Here is a 19,196-nt window from a genome sequence, read left to right as displayed (position 1 = left end):
GCAGAGCTCTGATGCACTCTGAGGGTTCCTCACACTGAGGTTGTTCCGCTGGGGTGAATGTGGGCAGTTACTTAGGAAGAGGGAATTCAGAATTTCTACTGCGGGGCCGCGCACCCTTGTCTGTGCAGAATGACACCCTCGGGGGCTCTCAGCGACTCCCAGGCACTGCTTAAGGAGTGGAGTGCCCTGGCTGCCTGCGGGGCTGGATACGGGCGATTCCGGGGTTCTGCCACTGGCGAGGGGGAGGTTGCACTTACTGCTGCCGAGAGCGGTGCACCTTTGGAAGTGGAGGTCCCAGGGTCCACGGGTCTGCAGCTGGGCTAGCAGGATTTTGGCTGGAGTGGCTGCTGGGTCGCAGGGCAGTTCCAAGGCCTGTCTAGTTGGTGGTGCTGATGAGTTCCTAAAAAAAGCCGTTCTCCCCTTCAAGATGGCGTGGGCTCCATGCTGGAGTCCCACCGTCTGGGGAGTTCCCGCAGCGGTGGTAGTCTCTACTTGTCAAGGAGAGCTTGTCTGCCAGCCCCTGCTGCTCCTGCGAGATTTAACTGTCCCTCACTCACTCACACACACACCACACACATCCACACACTCTCCTTTCATCCCCTCACTCACTTCTTCTCCCTCACCTCTGTCATGCCAGCCGCCATCATTTTTCCTCCAGAAGCTTTTTATTTTGATGTAGTCCCATTTGTTTATTTTCTCCTTAGTTTCTATTTCCCTAGGAGCTGTATTGTTAAATATATTGCCACGACAAATGTCTGCTATTTTGCTGCTTATGGCTTCTTAGATTTTTATAGTCTTCCATCTTATGTTTAAGTCCTTTATCCATTTTGAGCTTATTTTTGTGTATGGTGTAAGTTGCTGGTCTAGTTTCATTTTTTTGCAAGTATCTGTCCAATTCTTCCAACACCATTTATTGAAGAGACTGTCTTGACTCCATTGTATTGTCTTGCCTCCTTTGTCAGATATTAATTGAGTATAATGGCTTGGGTTGATTGTGGGTTCTCTATTCAGTTTCATTGGTCTATATGTCTGATCTTGTGCCAGTAACAGGAAGTTTTGAGAATAATGGCTTTGTAGTATAGCTTGATATCTGGTAGTGTGATCCCTGCAACATTGTTGTTTTTCAAGATTGCTGCAGCTATTCGGTTGACTTTTTTTTATTCCAGATGAATTTTTGTAGGATTTGTTCTAGGTCTTTGAAGTATGCTGTTGGTATTTTAATGGGGATTGCATTGAATTTATAGATTGCTTTGGGTAATATGGACATTTTAATGATGTTGATTCTACCAATCCATGAATATCTTGTATTCTTCCATTTGTTCATGTCTTCTTCTATCTCTTTTTTTAGCGTTCTGAAATTTTCTGAGTCCTGGTCCTTTATCTCCTTGGTTAAGTTTATTTCTAGGTATCTTAATTTTTTTGTTGCAATGGTAAATGGCATTGGTTTTTAAATTTTTTTTTCTGTGAATTCATTATTGGTGTATAGAAAAGCCATAGACTTCTGGTTGTTAATTTTGTATCCTGCTACATTGCCGAATTCATTTATTAAGTCTAGTAGTTATTTGATGGAGTCTTTGGGGTTTTTCTATGTATGATACCATGTCATCTGCGAATTAGGACAGTTTTACTTCTTCTTTTCCAATTTGGATGCCATTTATTTCTTCTTCTTGTCTGACTGCAATGGCTAGTTCTTTCAGTACTATGTGGAACAGGAGTGGTGAGAGTAGGCATCCCTGTCTTGTTCCTGTTCTTAGTGGAAATGGTTTTGGCTTTTGCCCAATGAGTATGATGTTGTGTGTTGGTTTGTCTTATATGGCTTTTGTTATATTGAAGTATGATCCTTCTATTCCCATCTTGCTGAGGGTTTTTTATCAAGAAAGGGTGTTGGATTTTGTCAAATGTTTTTTCTGGGTCAATGGATATGACTGTATGGTTTTAATCTCTTAGTTTGTTTATGTGGTGTATCACATTATTGATTCGTGGATATTGTACCATCCTTGCATCCCCAGAATAAATCCCACTTGGTCATGGTGTATGATCTTTCTAATGTAATGCTCGATTCAATTTGCTAGAATTTAGTTGAGGATTTTAGCATTTATGTTCATGAAGGATATTGGCCTGTAGTTCTCTTTTTTTGTGGTGTCTTTATCTGGTTTTGGGATTAGTGTAATGCTGGTTTCATGGAAAGAGCTTGGAAGTGTGCCTTCCTCTTGAACTTTTTGGAATAATCTTAGGAGAATAGGTTTTATTTCTTCTTTTAATGCTTGGTAGAGCTCCCCTGTCAAGCTGTCCAGACCAGGGGTTTTGTTTGCTGGAAGATTTTTGATTACTGCTTCAATTTCTTCAGTAGTTATTGTTGTATTCAGGGTTTTTGATTCTTCCTGGTTGAGTTTTGAAAGGTTGTATTTTTCTAGGAATATGTCCATTTCGTCAAGTTCGTCCAGTTTGTTAGAGTAGATTTGTGTCTAGAATTTTTTTTACAATCCTTTGTATGTCTGTTGGGTTGGTTGTTAGTTCACCTCTTTCATTTCTGATTTTGTTTATTTGCTTGCGTTCTCTCTTTTTGTTAATTGGTGAGTCTGGCTAGAGGTTCATCAATCTTGTTTATCCTTTCAAAGAAGCAGCTCTTTGTTTCATTGATATTTTGTATTGCTTTTTTTGTGTCTATGTCGTTTTTTTTTTTCTGCTCTGATCTTTATTATTTTCAACCTTCTGCTTACTCTGGGCTTTTCTTGTTACTCTCTTTCTAATTATTTATGTTGCAGGTTTAGATTATTTATTACCTTTTTTTCTTGTTTTTTTTTGAGGAAGGCCTGTAGAGCTATGAACTTCCCTCTCAGGACTGCTTTCACTGTGTCCCATAGATTTTGATTGTTCCATTTTCATTGTCCTTTGTTTCCAGGATACTTTTTATTTCTTCTTTGATCTCTTTGATAACCCAGCCACTGTTTAATAGCATGTTATTTAACCTCCAAGTGTTTGACTTTTTTTTCAATGTTTTTATTGTAGTTGATTTCTAAATTTATTCCATTGTGATCTGTGAAGATGCTTGATATAACTTCTGTCTTCTTGAATTTGAAGAGACTTTGTGTCCCAATATGAGGTATCTCTTTGAATATGTTCTGTGTGCACTTGAGAAGAATGTATTTTCTCTAGCTTTGTGGTGAAATGTTCTGAAGATGTCAGTTAAGAACATCTGATCTAGTGAACTACTTAGGAATACTGTTTCTTTGCTGATTTTTTATTTAGAGGATTTATCCATGGTATAATGGGGTATTAAAATCCCCTACTATGATTGTATTGCTATTGTTCTCTCCCTTGGTATCTTCCAGAAGTATTTTTATGTATTTGGGTGCTCTGTATTGGTTGCATATTTGTTTCCCAGAGTTATACCTTCTTGTTGAATTGCTCCCTTTAGTATTATGAAGTGGCTCTCCTTATTTCTTGTTATGGCCTTCACTCTGAAGTTTATTTTGTTAGATACAAGTATTGCTACCCCAGTTTTTTTGTCATTTCCATTTGCCTGAAAAATTTTCCATTCCTTCACTATCAGTCTATGTGAGTCCTTTGTTTTGAGATGAGTCTCTTTTAGACAGCAAATATATGGGTCATGTTTTCTTTTTTTTTTTTTAATATATTTTATTGATTTTTTACAGAGAGGAAGAGAGAGGGATAGAGTTAGAAACATCGATGAGAGAGAAACATCAATCAGCTGCCCCTTGCACACCCCCCACTGGGGATGTGCCCGCAACCAAGGTACATGCCCTTGACCGGAATCGAACCTGGGACCCTTGAGTCCAAAGGCCGACGCTCTATCCACTGAGCCAAACCGGCCTTGGCGGGTCATGTTTTCTTATCCATTCAGCTATTCTGTGTCTTTTTATTGTAGCATTTAATCCTTTTATGTTTAATGTTATTATTGATAGGTACATGGTAGTTGGCCATTTTTATTCTTTATTTCTTCTTTCCTTTATATTTATTCCATTTTCAGCATTCCCTTTAGTATATCTTGCATTGCCCGCTTGGTGGTAATAAACTCCCTTAGCCCTTTTTTTGTCTGTGAAGCTCCTGATTTCACCTTCAATTTTGATTGATAACCTTGCTGGGTATTCTTGCATTTAGTCCCTTGTTTTTCATCTCTTTATAGTTTTCATTTCATACCCTTCTGGTCTGATGTGTTTCTGTTGAGAAATCAGTTAATTGTCTAATGGGAGATCCTTTGTAGGTAACTTTCTGACTCTGTCTGGTAGCCTTTAGGATTCTTACTTTGTTGTTGATGTTTGTCAATTTAATTATGATGTGTCTTGGTGTCTGTCTTTTTGGGTTCATGTTGTTTGGGACTCTGTGCTTCTTGGACTTGTGTGACTTTTTCTTCCCAACATTTTTGAAGTTTTCTGTCATTATTTCTTCAAGTTTTCTATTCCTTGCTCCGCTTTCTCTCCTTCTGGCACCCCTGTTATGTGGATGTTGTTTCGTTTTGTGTCATCCCAAAGCTCTCTTAGGCTCTCCTCCTGCTGTTTTTTTTTTTTTAAATAAATGCATCTCATTTATTTAGATGTTTAAGCTCTCACACTAAATTTTTACAAGCTGGTGAACACTGAAAAATTATTTCTCCCATAGAACTATAACCACACATTTCCAAACAATATAAATATATGGTTGAAATAACATCAACACACATCACCATTTTATCAATTACATAATAAAACAAATTATCAAATATTCAAATATTAAGTTATACAGCTCAAAAGGCATATAAAATATTAGATGTCTGCTCAGTTCATTAGCAGAAACCCACTTCTTTTTGCAAGAGGGTGGGAAGGAAAAAAAAAATCACACTTCAAACAAAAATAAGTTGGTAATCTTCAGAATGTATGAAAAAAATACAAGAATTCAGAAGTTTTATGATTAAGAATCGTTTTAGCTACAACAAAGCATGTCTACCTTTAAAAAAATATTTACCAAAGAGCATTTTCTACTGTTCTACACAAGACAAAGGCAACATCTTACTAAAAATACTTAATAGGCCCCTCTCATTCTTTTCTCAGGCCTTCCCTATAAGTTGCACATTAAGTGCAAACATTAAAATTAACTGTAAGGTTTTTTTTTTAATATATTTTATTGGTTTTTTACAGAGAGGAAGAGAGAGGGATAGAGAGTTAGAAACATCGATGAGAGAGAAACATCGATCAGCTGCCTCCTGCACACCCCCTACTGGGTATGTGCCCGCAACCAAGGTACATGCCCTTGACCGGAATCGAACTTGGGACCTTTCAATCCGCAGGCCGACGCTCTATCCACTGAGCCAAACCGGTTTCGGCTTAACTGTAAGTTTTTTTTGTCTGGAGACATTAAAGACATATGCTTCTATACAATGCAGGTTTTCAAAATGGAGGCTTTCCATAACAGCACAAAATGAGATTTATAGAAAGACATTAAATAATAACCAAGACTTTGTATAAAAATCAAAAAGTTGAGCAAACCTGATGTATACTTGTATGAATGTGGGAGATGTAAACATAAAGTGAGCAGGCAAATAATCATATTGGCCCTACTTTCTATGTTTGAAATGACTGAAAGGATAAACCACATAAGGTCCAGAGTGTTCATAGTTCCTGGGATTTTAGTTCTGTATGAAACTAAAATATACAAGTATTGTGTTGGGTATTTTGGCACCTAATCTTTCTAAATCTTTTATATATCGGTAAGATTCTGAAATGGGAATAGATTTAAAGACATAATACTGCATGATTTTAGGAAAAGTAAATTGGTACAAATGATAAGCAGATTTTAAATGCTGAACAGTAAGAATCTTGCCAAGTGTCAAAATAGGTTGATCATAATCCAAACATAGAGGTGCAATTCTGTCAAACTTGTGGTCCGATAAAACTGCTTTTCAACCCTCTTTTGGAAGCTTCATTAGACTTATTCACCAAGCCAACATGTTGGCTAATATATATGACAAATTAGGTCCTACCTCAAGTTCCACTTGCAAGGCAATGGCATCAGGCACCCGTTTTATTGAATGCAACAGTTGTTTCTACGACCACCGGAGTCTTTGAAGCACAGCCGCATTTTAGGACGATACTTCTCCAAATACAGAAGTTGCTTGCTGTTAAAAGCTCCACGCCGCTTTTGGCTTATGAACTGTACTGCATCTTCATGTTTATTCCACTTTCGATTAATGCTAGGGCAACAGCACTGGAGCTCTTCCAAGGCCTGCAACACTATGTACAGCAATACAACAACCAGGTTCTTCACGAAACTTAATTTTTACAAGATTTAACCAATCATCAACTATCTGGTTGGATGGTGGTGCACCATCATCGAAAGGCCAATCAAGAACATGGATGCCTTCTTTCTCCACAAGAGTAGTGTCATAAGTTGCTTCGCATACTCTTACTATTGTGGTAACACCATACTTCTTAAGTTCCTCTGTGAATTTGTTTAAGGTCGAATTGGTTGGATTGTGTGTAATAAGAAATCTCATGTTCTTGTATGTGACTTCCACAAGAGTTGGGCGGTTCATTTGAGCCATGATAATTTAGTTAAAAAACACTCAATAGGGTTATGAGAGAATTTAAAAATTGAATACAGAAACGATGCAAAGAAACTGAGTCTACTTCAAATACTCCACTTGAAATTCTCAGTGCTTTGAGTGAAGTTGGGAGTAATGGGAAATGAAATGAACCTCCTAACAAGAAGCAGCAATTCTTCAATCCAGTAATACTGACGCAATAGAAAGGAAGTGCACTGAGGTTTACCCCATCCAGGTCAGAACTCGTAAAATGCTCTGCAGTTTTCAGTTCAACCCTTCTGTGTCCAGGTTAACCACTCAGATGGGGGCTTCTTGGTGGAGCAGTAATGAATTTCTACAGTTCACTTGTCTGCATAGAGGTCGTGCTGTGCCTGGCAGTAATCTCCACTGCCCTTCAGAAGCTCCATAAATGTGTGACCAAGAACACCACAGAACTGAGGAATATGTTTACTCATTGAAGATTGTGGCCTAATCATACAGCCGGTCCCGAGGAGGCGGCCGCGACCCAGACGGCAGCGGTGGAGACGGCTGCAGGGCAAGGGGAGGCAGTGGTCACGGCAGGCGGCGGTGGCAGTGCGGGGGGGGGGGGGGGGGGGGGGGGGGGGGGCACCACACTACCAGGCAGTGAACCGCTCCGGGAGAGCCCGCAGCCGAGCCGGTCCGCAGTCCACGGGGCCAATACGCGCACCGAGCCTCCTGCTTTTTAAATTTTCTTTCCAGTTGCTGCTGTGTTTGTGTGTCTTTTTCTCCCTTGTCTTTTAACTGGCTGATGTGCTCCTCAGCTTCTTCTAGTCTACTGTTGAAGCCCTCCATTGTGTTCTTTATTGCAGCTATGTCATTCTTCATTTCCCCTTGATTCCTTTTCATGTTGGTGACATTCGCATTCAGCTCCTTATAATTTTCACTCTGTTGTGTGTATTTGTCACCCAGGCATTTGAGCATCCTTATAAGCATTACTTTGAATTCTTTCTGTGACTAGTTACTTGCCTCCATTTCATTTAATTCCTTTTCTTGTGATTCCTTCTTTTCTTTCCTTTGGGGATTTTTTTTTCCCTCTCCCTGTTTTTTGATGTAATGTTTTAATTGTTTCTATGTCTTAGATCCAACTGCTTTGCTACCCAGGTTCTTTTGGGGGTGGTGCTATGTAGTTGGTGATTTTTGGGATCCAGTGGTGGAGTCTCTCAGATCCCCTTGGCTTGATGATCTAGTGGAGCCCACCACTTGAGCTATTTGGATACTTTTGATGAAGTTGGGTCTTGAATGTCAGTTTCTTGTTCGTGGATGAAGTCTTGCCATAGATCGTCTGGCAATTTGACTTATCCCTGGCCTTGTTGTGCAAGCTGTTGTGGATGTGATCGTGGTTCTGTCTTTTGTGGAAAAGGTTTCCTGAGGTCTCATTGGTATGTGCTCACTGTGAGTTTCCAGAGTCCATGGCCTGGGAGGAAGGGGTCTTGGGGCCTGAGGCTCAGGTACTGTGACTTTGGCCGGTGTTGTGTGACTTTTGCTGGGGTAGCGTCACTCTTCAACTCACTGTTATGGTTCTAGAGCCCATGATGGTGGGGGCAGCTGTCCCATAATCTGTGGTTGAAGCAATGGAACTCTGGCCAATTTGATTTCCCTCTGTAAATCATGAGGGGGTCCAGGAGTCAGCTGCTGGGGATGTGGGAACCTTGGAGTTTGTGGCTCAAACATTGTGACCTTGTGCAGGGAGGCGATGCCTCAGTAACTCACCAAGGTGTCCCACAGGAGGAGAAAGTCATGGGTCCTGCTGAGGGGAGCTGTGTGTCCTTGGTTGGAGAGGCATGCACCCAGTGCCAGCTCACAGAGGGGCCAGGGGCTGACTGCTGGGGCTTTGTGCTCGTGAGGCCACATGCTTGAGCAGCGTGACTGCAGAGACTGGATGCTGGCAGCTGGGGTGCAAGACCCAGCTTCTGCTGCAGGAGCCCTGTGCCTTGGGTGGGGACGTTCGAGCCTTGCAGCAGCTCACAGAGGCACCAGGAGCTGTCTGCTGGGGTGGCAGGCTAGGGAGGCCCCATGCGCTGAAACAGCACAACCACTGTGTCCAGAGGTTGGCAACCAAGGAGGGGGAAGTCCCACTTGCTACTGCAGGGGCCGTGCGCCCTTGGTTGGAAATGCATGTGCCCAGTGGCGGCTCACAGAGGCACCCTGGAGCTGCCTGCTGGGGCACAGGGCTCTCAGCGAACCTGCGTGTGCGCTGTTGCGGCACGACCACCAGTGTCTGTGGGCCGGCAGCCGGGGATGGGGGAGCAGCGGTTTCTGCTGCGGGAGCTGTGCACCCTTGGAAGTGGACATCCTAGGGCCTGCAGATCTGTGGTCGAGGCAGCAGGACTTCTGCTGGAGTGGCTGCAGGGTCCCAGACAGTGTCCAAGGCTAGTCTGGGTGATGGTGATGTTGAGTTCCTAGAGGAGGCTGTTCTCTCCCTCAAAATGGTGTGGGCTCCGTACCTGAGCCCTGCAGCCTGGGGAGTGCCCTCAGTGGTGGCAGGGGCTCCCTGTCCAGGAGAGCCTGGTCTGCCAGCTCCTGATACTCCTCCAGTGGCTGACTATCCCTTACTCACACACCACTTACGCCCGCACACTCCCCTATCATCCCCTCACTCACTCACTCACTCACACCCTCTCCCTCACCTCCGTCCTGCCAGCCGCCACCTTCCACATCCCTGAACTTTATTCCTATGTTTAGCTTTTTGAGGAAGTACCAAACTCTTTTCCATAGTGCCTGAATCATCTTAACATTCCCACTGGCAATGTACGAGGTTCCAGTCTCTCCATATCATTGTCACCAGCACTTGTTGTTTTCTATTCTTTTTAAAAAGTTGCTATCACTGTGGGTATCAAGTGATGTTTCACAGTAGTTTTTTTTTATTGATTAAGGTATTATATATGTGTCCTTATCCCCCCCTCCCATTACCCCCCACCCCATTCCCGTTCATGCCCTCACCCCCCTGGTGTCTATGTCCATTGGTTATGCTTATATGCATGCATACAAGTCCTTTGGTTGACCTCTGCCCCTTACCCCCACCCTCCCCTACCTTCCAGTAGTTTTAATTTGTACTCCATTAATAACATTGAGCATCTTTTTATGTTCTTGTTGGCCATTTGTATATCTTTGGAGAAGTATTTATTCAAGTCCTTTGAACATTTTTAAATTGGGTCATATATGTTTTTGGCTTGTGTTTTTATATATTCTGGATACTAGACTCTTATCAGATACATGATTTGTAAATATTTTCTCCCATTTCATGGGCTGTCTTTTCACATTCTTGATAATGCCCTTTGATGCCTAAAAGTTTTAAATTTTGATGAAGCCCAGTTTAGTTTTGCAGTTCATGTTTGTGGTATCACATATCTAAGAATCCATTGCTGAATCCAGGTCATGAAGATTTATCCCTATGTTTTCTTCTAAGAATTTATAAATAGTTTATAATCAGTTTATAATATAGTTTAGCTCCTATACTTAGGTCATTGAACCATTTTTTAGTTAATATTTATATACTTGAGGCCTGGTACATGAAAATTCATATACTGGAGGGGGGTCCCTCAGCCCAGCCTGCCCCCTCTCACAGTCCAGGAGCCCTCAGGGGCGGGAGGTGACCCGGCGATCAGGGGAAGGTGACGCCCCATCACACCTCTGCTGCTGCCACTGCCGGCAGCGCAAGCCTCGGCTGGCCCGGGTTACCTGAGCCTCGGGCGGCCCTGGGTGGCTGGGCAGCTGCTATCCGAGGCTTCCCTGTGCTTCGGGCCAGCCCAGGGCAGCCTGGGTACGGGCCTGGCCTTGTCGTGTGCCCGCCGCCCCGGTGGGGCTGAGGGGACTGGGCGCCGCCATCTTGTGGCTGTGGGCGCTGCCATCTTTGAGGGTGGGGTAGTCAATTAGCATATACCTCCTTATTGGCTGTGGGTGCTGCTATCTTTGAGGGTGGGGTAGTCAATTAGCATATACCTCCTTATTTGCTGTGGGCGCCGCCATCTTTGCGAAGGCGTGAGGGTCAATTAGCATATTTCCTCTTTATTAGGTAGGATAATTAGATAGGATAGTACTAGAGGCCCAGAGCATGAAATTCATGCACTGGTGGGGGTGTCCTTCAGCCCAGCCTGCACCCTCTCCAATCTGGGACATCCCTCTCACAATCGAGGACTACTGGCTCCTAACCACTTGCCTGCCTGCCCGCCTGATTGCCCCTAACTGCTTCTGCCTGCCAGCCTGATCATCCCCTAACCACTCCCCTGCCAGCCTGATTGATGCCTAACTGCTCCCTTGCTGGCCCGATGGCCCCCAACTGCCCTCCCCTGCTGGCCCCCAACTTCTCTCCCCTGCTGGTCCGATGGCCCCCAACTGCCCTCCCCTACAGGCCTGGTTGCCCCTAACTGCCCTCCCTTGCAGGCCTGGTCACACCCAACTGCCCTTCCCTGCTGGCCTGGTAGCCCCCACCTGCCCTCCCCTGCTGGCATGATGGCTCCCAACTGCCCTTCCTTGATCTTGTGATGACATGGGTGGCCATCTTGTGGCAGCCATATTGTGATGACATGGTGGTGGCCATCTTGTGATGACACAAGAGCAAGATGCCACCTAGGCTTTTATTAGTATAGGTAAGTTAGGGGTACAACTTCATTGTTTTGCATGTGGTGGACATCTAGTTGTTCCAGTACTACTTGTTAAAGAGACTACTATTTCCTGTGTGAATGATCTGGCACAGTGGTCGGCAAACCACGGCTCGCGAGCCACATGCGGCTCGCGAGCCGCGGTTTGCCGCTCTGTTGACTAATGAGTTTGCCGACCATTGTCATATACTACCCTTTACCTCTTTGCACACAATATACCACAATTGCCTAGTCCTCACAGCTTCCAACTACACGGTAACATTTAGTCTAGCAGTGGTCGGCAAACTCATTAGTCAACAGAGCGGCAAACCGCGGCTTGCGAGCCGCATGTGGCTCGCGAGCCACAGTTTGCCGACCACTGGTCTGGCATCTTTGTTAAAAACCAGTTGGCCATAGATATATGGGTTTATTTTTTGACTCCCAATTCTACTCCTTTGGTCTATATGTTCATCCTTATTCCTTTAACACTATGGCTGAGTTCATTGTAATGAAGTCCTTTAGTTTTTGCTGGTCCGAGACTCTCTTTGTCTCTCCTCCTCAATCCTAAATAATAACTTTGCTGGGAAAATGATTGTAGGTTGTAGATTCCTTTCTTTCAGTGTTATAAAGATGTCCTGCCATGCCTCCTGGCCTGTAAAGTTGCTGCTGAAAAATCAGCTCATAGTCTTATGGGGTTTTCCTCTTGCTTCCTTCAAGATTGTTTCTTTAACTTTTGCCATTTTAATTACAGTATATCTCAGAATGGATCTCTTTGCGATCTTCCTGTTTGGAATTCTGTTTCCTGGACCTGGATGTCTGTTTCTTTTCCCAGGTTAGGAAGGCTTTCAGCCATTATTTCTTTAAATAAAGTTTTCATTTTTTTCTGTCTTCTCTTTGTGGAATCCCTATACTGTAAATATTTGAATGCTTGATGTTATCCCAGAGGCCCCTTAAACTATTCTCATTTAAAACAGTTTTTACTTTTTGCTGTTCTGATTTATTTCCAGTATTGTGGCCTTCCAGGTTGCTGATTTGTTCTTTTGTATTGGCTAATCTGCTAATGATTCCTTCTAACGTATTTTTCATTGCAGTTACTGTATTCTTCAGCTCTGCTTGTTTGTTATTCTTTCTCTTTGTTGAAGTTTCTCTGTTCCACTCTCAAGTTTGGTGAGCATCTTGATGACTGTTTGAATTCTTTATCAGGCAAATTATTTATCTCTATTTCCTTGTTGTTGTTTGTCCTCCCTCCCCCGCCCGGGGGCTTTTTCTTGTTCCTTGATTTGAGAAAATTCTGTTTTCCTTTCTGTGGTTATTTATATGAGTTAGACTAATATCTCTCTCTTGAAGATGTGGCCCTGTGTGGGAAGTGGCTTCTGTATAGGCTCTGTGTGCTGGGTAGTTTTGGCAGGCCAGTTATAGTTGAGCAGATACCTATGTGTCTGGTGTGCTGGTCTATTAAGCTGGAGTAGCCCTGAATGGGGAGGCCAGGTGCATGTAGTAGTGCCCTGTTGATCCTGCTTGCTGTCTTTGTTTGGAGCTGAAATCAGCTTGGTAGAAGTTTATGGGAATGTTTGCAGGTAGGCCAGAGCATCTGGATAAAGCTCTCATCAACCCAATGGAGGTGAATGGAGACATATGTAATGGCTCTCACTGGTCTTAAACTCCAGAGAATTCCTGCAGTTCTTGGGGAGCTCTTGTGGCTCCCCAGCCTTTTTTATACCATCTCCCTCTTGTTTGTTTTACAGTGAGTGGTCTTATGCAAAAGCAACCTCTGTGTAGGCTGGGTAGTTTTGGCAGGTCAGTTGGAGCCTGGCAGTTGCTTATGGAACCTGGGGCACTGGCTGGCTAGGCTGGTTGGGATGTGGGCAGGGATGCCAGGTGCTTGTGGTAATACCCTGTTGATTCTTTGTGTTCCCTTTGTTTGGAGTACCTGGGGCAGTGTGGCTGGGTATGGGCTGTGGTACGTTTTAACCTTTTGCACTCGGATGTCGAGTGTGACTCGACACGGTTAGCATCGGTAGCAGCTCTTTTTATACTCTTTGAATGTATCAATAATTTGAAATACAAAAAAATCCAAATAAATAAGTTTGTATGAAAAGAAACTCCAGTTTTTTATTCTACTGCCGAGCTTTGTAAAACCTGGGGTATTTAAAAAATTAAATCCCAAGTAGAATAAAGGAATTGAGAAAAAAGCAAGCAAGTGCAAAGGGTTAAGCAGGCCAAAACACCCAAGTAGAGCTTCTTCTTACCCTGTGGTAGTGTGTGTGTGTGTGTGTGTGTGTGTGTGTGTGTGTGTGTGTGTGTATGGGGTGTGTGTAAACTATGGTGCTCAATAGCACCTCCAATCTGGAGAGTTGCCATAGCTCATGGAGAGATTACACAGTTCACCAGCCTTCTCTATTCAGTCTCTCTCTGTCCTCCTTGTTGAGAAGCTATTCATTCATACTTCACTTGTCTCACAAGAGTAATTGTTCTCTATGGATTCATGTATGTTTCAATATGCTCAGGGTGTGGGCAGCTCAGCATCCTCCTATGCTGTCACCATCTTGGATTCCCTTTCACCTTCTTGATTAAGTGATCCCTGGATATTTTATTGTTTTGGATATCTTTATAAATGACATTGTTTTTTTAACTTTATTTTTAGATTGTTCATTGCTGGTGTATAGAAACAACTGATTTTTGCATGTAACATTGATATTTAAGTCATTTATTTTCTTTCTTACATATGTGAGCTGGATTATATAGGCAAATAAGGAAGTGGAAAGTGAAGCACTAAAGAATTTTGATCTCTGATGTATGATTATCCTGAATATGAGTAGTATGGAATGTCCTTATAGCATGGCATTGGATGATTATTTAATTAAATTGTTGTGTTCCTGACTGGTATTATGTTACATATACTTTGCCATCTAGCCTATCTAATAATAGAGTAATATGCAAATTAACCATCACTCCGTGACAAAATGGCGGCGCCCATAGACACAAGATGGCAGCGCCCAGTCTTCTCAGGCCCGCTGGAGACCCCCAGTCCCAGGGAGGGCTGCCAATGAGAGCCGGCAGCATGGCCCAGGCTGTAGGCCTGGGAGGTGGCCGTGCCCCCCGCATGATCTGCTACTAGCCTCGGCCCATGCATTCCTGGCGCAGCCCTGGCCGTCCACCTGGAAGGCTCCTGCGCCCCCCCCCCCCAACCCCCCTCCCGCCATCAGCTTCCAGCCCCGCCCGTGGGCCTGTGAGGCAGCCATGCCCTCCGGCATGATCCACTCCCAGCAGTGACCCAGGTCGTTGGCCTGTCGGCTAGGAGGCGCCTGCACCCCTCTCAGCACGATCCGCTCCCAGCCCCGGCCAGGGCTGTAGGCCTGTCAGCTGGGAGGCGCCCATGCCCCTCTCAGCGCGTTTTGCTTCCAGCTGAGGCCAGGGCTGTGGGCCTGGGAGGCAGCCTTGCCTCTCCGGTGCTATCCGCTCCCAGACCTGGCCCGGGCCTTAGGCCTGTTGGCTGGGAGGTGCCCGTGCCCCTCTCGGCCCCTTTTGCTTACAGCCTTTGTCAGGACTGTGGGCCTGGGAGGCAGCCACGCCCCTCTCCGCATGCTCCAATTTCAGCCGCCGCCAGGGACAAGGCTGGTCGCCTGGGAGATGCCTGCGCCCCTCTCAGCGCGATCCATTCCCGCGATCCGCTCACAGCTGTGGCCCTGGCCATAGGTCTGTCGGCTGGGAGACACCTGCACCCCTCTCAGCGTGTTCTGCTTCCAGCTGTGGCCAGGGCTGTCGGTGCGCCTCTCCCGTGCGATCCGCTCCCAGCCATGACCCAGGCCTAGGACTGTTGGCTGGGAGGCGTCTGCGCCCCTCTAGGCACATTCCGCTTTCAGCCGCTGCCAGCTTCTTCCCAACCTGCAAAACTCCAGCTTGATTCCCCTATAAAGGGAAGAGAACAGGACAGGACGTTCCCAGGAAATGGTGACAACAGGTTGCATGTGTGGACTGTGCTGGAGCTGTGTCCACGGCGCTGTGGGAACACTGAGGAAGGAGCAAGCAGAGCTGGCTGCAAGGATGGGGAGAGGGCCTCAGAGACTTGGCTAATCCTCATGGGCCCAGTAGAACTTTCATAGGTAGAGAGGACTGAGATTATTAAGAGGAGAAAGGCATCTTGGAAGGAGTATTTCTAGCAGAAGGGAAAAAATGGGCCAAAAGTTTGCGGGAAAATGGATAAGTACAGTGTTAGTAGACCTCTACGTGAAAAAGCCTTCCATCTTTTTTTTTAAAGCCTTCCATCTTGACACCTACATTACTTAACAGACTTGGCTCCAATTGACTTTGCCCTTTCAAAATAATTTTTGGAGGGAAAGATGGACAGTTGATTACATGTCTATTGTTTATAAAAGAAAAGGAAACTTTTAGAAAATATGAAAAAGTGTGAAATCACCTATAAACCTTCTACTTATTCAAATATATGCCCAACAACCACATGATATCACCTTTCCAAGGTCTCATGAAATTCCTGTTTAAGGAGTTTATTTTATGACACCTTTAGTTTGGGTTTACATTTTTACTGGTTTGTCAAGACCTTAGCAGGTACACTGTCCAATATGTTAAAGAAAAAACCCTATCTAATAAAAGAGGGAATATGCAGGAGAGGGCATTTGGGGGTGACCGGGCTGTCAGAGGAGGGCAGTTGGGGATGATCGGGCCGGCAGGGGAACAGTTAGGTGTCAATCAGGCTGGCAGGGGAGTGGTTAGGGGCAATCAGGCAGTCAGGCAAGCATTTGGGAGCCAGCAGTCCCGAATTATGAAAGGGATGTCCGACTGCCTGTTTAGGCCCGACCCATTGGGCCTAAACAGGCAGTCAGACATCTCCCAAGGGGTCCCAGGTTAGAGAGGGTGCAGGTTGGGCTGAGGGACACACCTCCCCCCCAGTGCATGAATTTCGTGCACCGGGCCTCTAGTCCTCTCTAATAAAATGGTAATATGCAAATTAACCATCACGCCACTACATAAGCCACGCCCACCAACCAAGCCACACCCACCAGCCAATCAGGGCAAGTATGCAAATTAACCCCCATCCAAGATGGCTACAGCCACAGAGAGCAAGGTTTCCCAGGTAACAGAGCAAGCCAAGCTTTCTGCCAGCCGTTGCAGGCCTAAGCCTCCACTCAAGCTACAACGTTTCAATTATAGAAGGTAAACAAATTCAAACAAATGGCGGCAGAATGGTGCTTGAGAGAGCAGGCCAGGGTTGCCGGTGGCAACAGAGGAAGCAAAGCTTTCTGCACACCCTGGCCGGGCCCACCCGCTTAAGGCTACAAAGTTTCAATTATAACCCCAACAGAAATGGCTGCCGGCCTCGGAGGGAGCAGCAGGCTTGGCTCCGCTCCAGGCTACAAAGTTTCAATTGTAGAAGGAAAATAAATCCCAGATACCAGGACTCCGCTTGGGTTGCCAGGGGGCGTGGCCGGCCTGCAAACCACCACAGACCCCTCGCTCAGGCCGCCCCACGCCCCAAGGCAACCCCACCCTGATCTGGGACACCCTTCAGGGCAAACCAGCTGCCCCCCACCCATGCACCAGGCCTCTATCCTATCTAATAAAAGAGTAATATACAGATTGATCATCACTGCAACACACAATATGTCTGCCCCCATGTGGTCAAAGATCCTGCCCCCATGTGAACACAAGATGGCCACCACAAGATGGCCAGCAGGAGAGGGCAGTTGGGAGGCACCCAGCCTGCAAGGGAGGGCAGTTGAGAAGGACCAGGCCTGCAAGGGAGGGCAGTTGGAGGTGATCAACCTTGCAGGAGAGGGCAGTTAGGGGTGACCAGACTGGCAGAGGAGGGAAGTTGGGGGCAAACAGGCTGGCAGGGGAGCAGTTAAGCATCAACCAGGCTGGCAGCGGAGTGGTTAGGGGGTGATCAGGCTGGCAGGCAGAAGCGGTTGGGGCAATCAGGAAGGCAGGCAGGCAAGCATTTGGGAGCCAGCAGTCCTGGATTGTGAGAGGGATGTCCCAGATTGGAGAGGGTACAGGCTGGGCTGAGGAACAACCCCCCTCCGTGCACAAATTTCGTGCACCGGGCTTCTAGTATATATATAAAACCTTAATATGCAAATAGACCAAATGGTGGAACAACCGAACAACCAAACAACGGGTCGCTATGATGTGCACTGACCACCAGGGGGTGCATGTGGAACATGGCGGACATTGGCCATGGTGGTATGGTGGAGCAGGTGAGTAGGGGCGCCAGACTAAGGCGTCGTGCTGGTCGCTGTTATTGGAGCAAGCCTCTGGTAGTTACTAAAAATTGTTTGCCCCCGTGCGCTGCGGTTCCGCTGGGCACTCACACCTGCTCCCAGCACCTGTACCGCGTGACTCGACACGGTTAGCAGTAGAATAACGGAATCGAAAAAAGCAAGCGAGTGCAAAGGGTTAAAACTGAAGCAGAAAGTCATGCCACATGATGATAGAACCAGTTGCTGTGCATGATGCTGTGTGATCACGTGCTAATCATTCTCCAAACATTTAATACTGATGACTCTGGTATTTAAATATGTAGACTATAGTTGTAGATATGTAATATTTATATTGGCGAAATTACTGCAGTGTTTCTTTCCAATATATGGCTTACTTGCTAAAAATTTTTTTAAAATAACGGTGAACCCGTCCAGTGTGGCTCAATGGTTGAGCATCAACCTATGAACCAGGAGATCATGGTTCAATTCCCAGTCAGGGCACATGCCTGGGTTGCAGGCTCCATCTGCAGTGTGGTGCTTATCAGTGATTCTCATCATTTATGTTTCCATCTCTCTGTCCCTCTCCCTTTCTCTCTAAAATCAATAAAAATATGTTAAAAAAATAATAGTGAATTAATAACAAAAAAATAATTTAATTAGAAGCAAAATCTTGGTTAAAAGCATTTAAAAATTGATAGGGTGTTATGGCCTAGAAACTTTTTCCTTTAAATCCTAAGTACATTAAATAGAAGTCTGCAAAATTGAGGAGGAAGAGGAGGGGAGGAGAAAGGGGAGGGAAAGGAGGAAAGATAAAAAATATGAACAATAAAATGGCAATACATATCTATCAACAATTGAATCTAAAAATCAAAATAAATGAACAAGGAATCTAATGAACAAAGTATACTGATGAGTAAAATAGAATCAGAGGCATGGAAACATGGAACAGATTGATGAATCTCAGAAGCAAGGGGGTGTGGGGTGGAAAGAGAATAACCAAAGATCTTATATGCTTACTAGAGGCCTGGTGCACAAAATTCGTGCACTAGGGGTGTGTCCCTCAGCCCAGCCTGCACTCTCACCAATCTGGGACTCTTGGGGGATGTCCAAATGCTGGTTTAGGCCCAATCCCGGCAGTCGGACATTTCTCTCACAATCCGGAACTGCTGGCTCCCAACCACTCGCCTGCCTGCCAGTCTGATCACCCCCTAACCATTCTCCTGCCAGCCTGATCAATGCCTGTCTGCTCCCCCGCTGGCCCGATTGCCCCCAACTGCCCTTCCCTGCCGGCCTGGTCTCCCCAACTGCCCTCCCCTGCTGGCCTGTTCACCCCTAACTGCCCTTCCCTGCTGGCCTGATCACGCCCACAACTGCCCTCCCCTGCTGGCCATCTTGTGGCGGCCATCTTTGTTGGCCAGCAGGGGGAGGTGGCCCTCTTTGATCACATGGGGGTGGCCCTCTTTGATCACATGGGGGTGGCCATCTTGTGCGAGGGCGTGAGGGTCAATTTGCATATTACCGCTTCATTATATAGGATTATTATATAGAATATGCATTACCTATGGACACAGACAATAGGATGGTGAAGGCCTGGGGTGGGTCAGAAACCAGGTGCATGGAGGAAAAAAGGAGGGACATTTGTAATACTCTCAACAATAAAGGTTTTTTTTTAAAAAAAATATATATTTTTTTATTTCAGAGAGGGAAGGGAGAGGGGGAGAGTGATAGAAATATCAATGATGAGAAAGAATCAATAATAAAGATTTTTTAAAAATTAAAGAAAAATAAAGATAAATGATATTTCAGAGAGACTACAAGTGCTTTTTCAGATTCTGCACTTTA

The 19,196-nt window shown here is 45.3% G+C and overlaps 2 protein-coding genes across 4 annotated transcripts in view; one reads left to right on the top strand and one right to left on the bottom strand.

Annotated features, from left to right (window-relative positions):
* Positions 1 to 19,196, top strand: part of RNF13 (ring finger protein 13) — a 185,884-nt gene that overhangs the window by 21,409 nt on the left and 145,279 nt on the right. The window lies entirely within an intron of this gene.
* Positions 5,881 to 6,548, bottom strand: LOC129148618 (protein tyrosine phosphatase type IVA 1-like). Its single transcript, XM_054714103.1, is given in 3 exon segments — positions 5,881 to 6,170; positions 6,173 to 6,199; positions 6,202 to 6,548. Coding segments are annotated over 3 exon segments (516 nt in total). The 5' UTR covers positions 6,539 to 6,548; the 3' UTR covers positions 5,881 to 6,018.

This window comes from Eptesicus fuscus, chromosome 3 (genome assembly GCF_027574615.1).
Source record: "Eptesicus fuscus isolate TK198812 chromosome 3, DD_ASM_mEF_20220401, whole genome shotgun sequence".
NCBI classification, from domain to species: domain Eukaryota; kingdom Metazoa; phylum Chordata; class Mammalia; order Chiroptera; family Vespertilionidae; genus Eptesicus; species Eptesicus fuscus.
The sequence above is the reverse complement of the archived record's forward strand: the minus strand, read 5'-3'. Positions and strand labels throughout refer to the sequence as shown.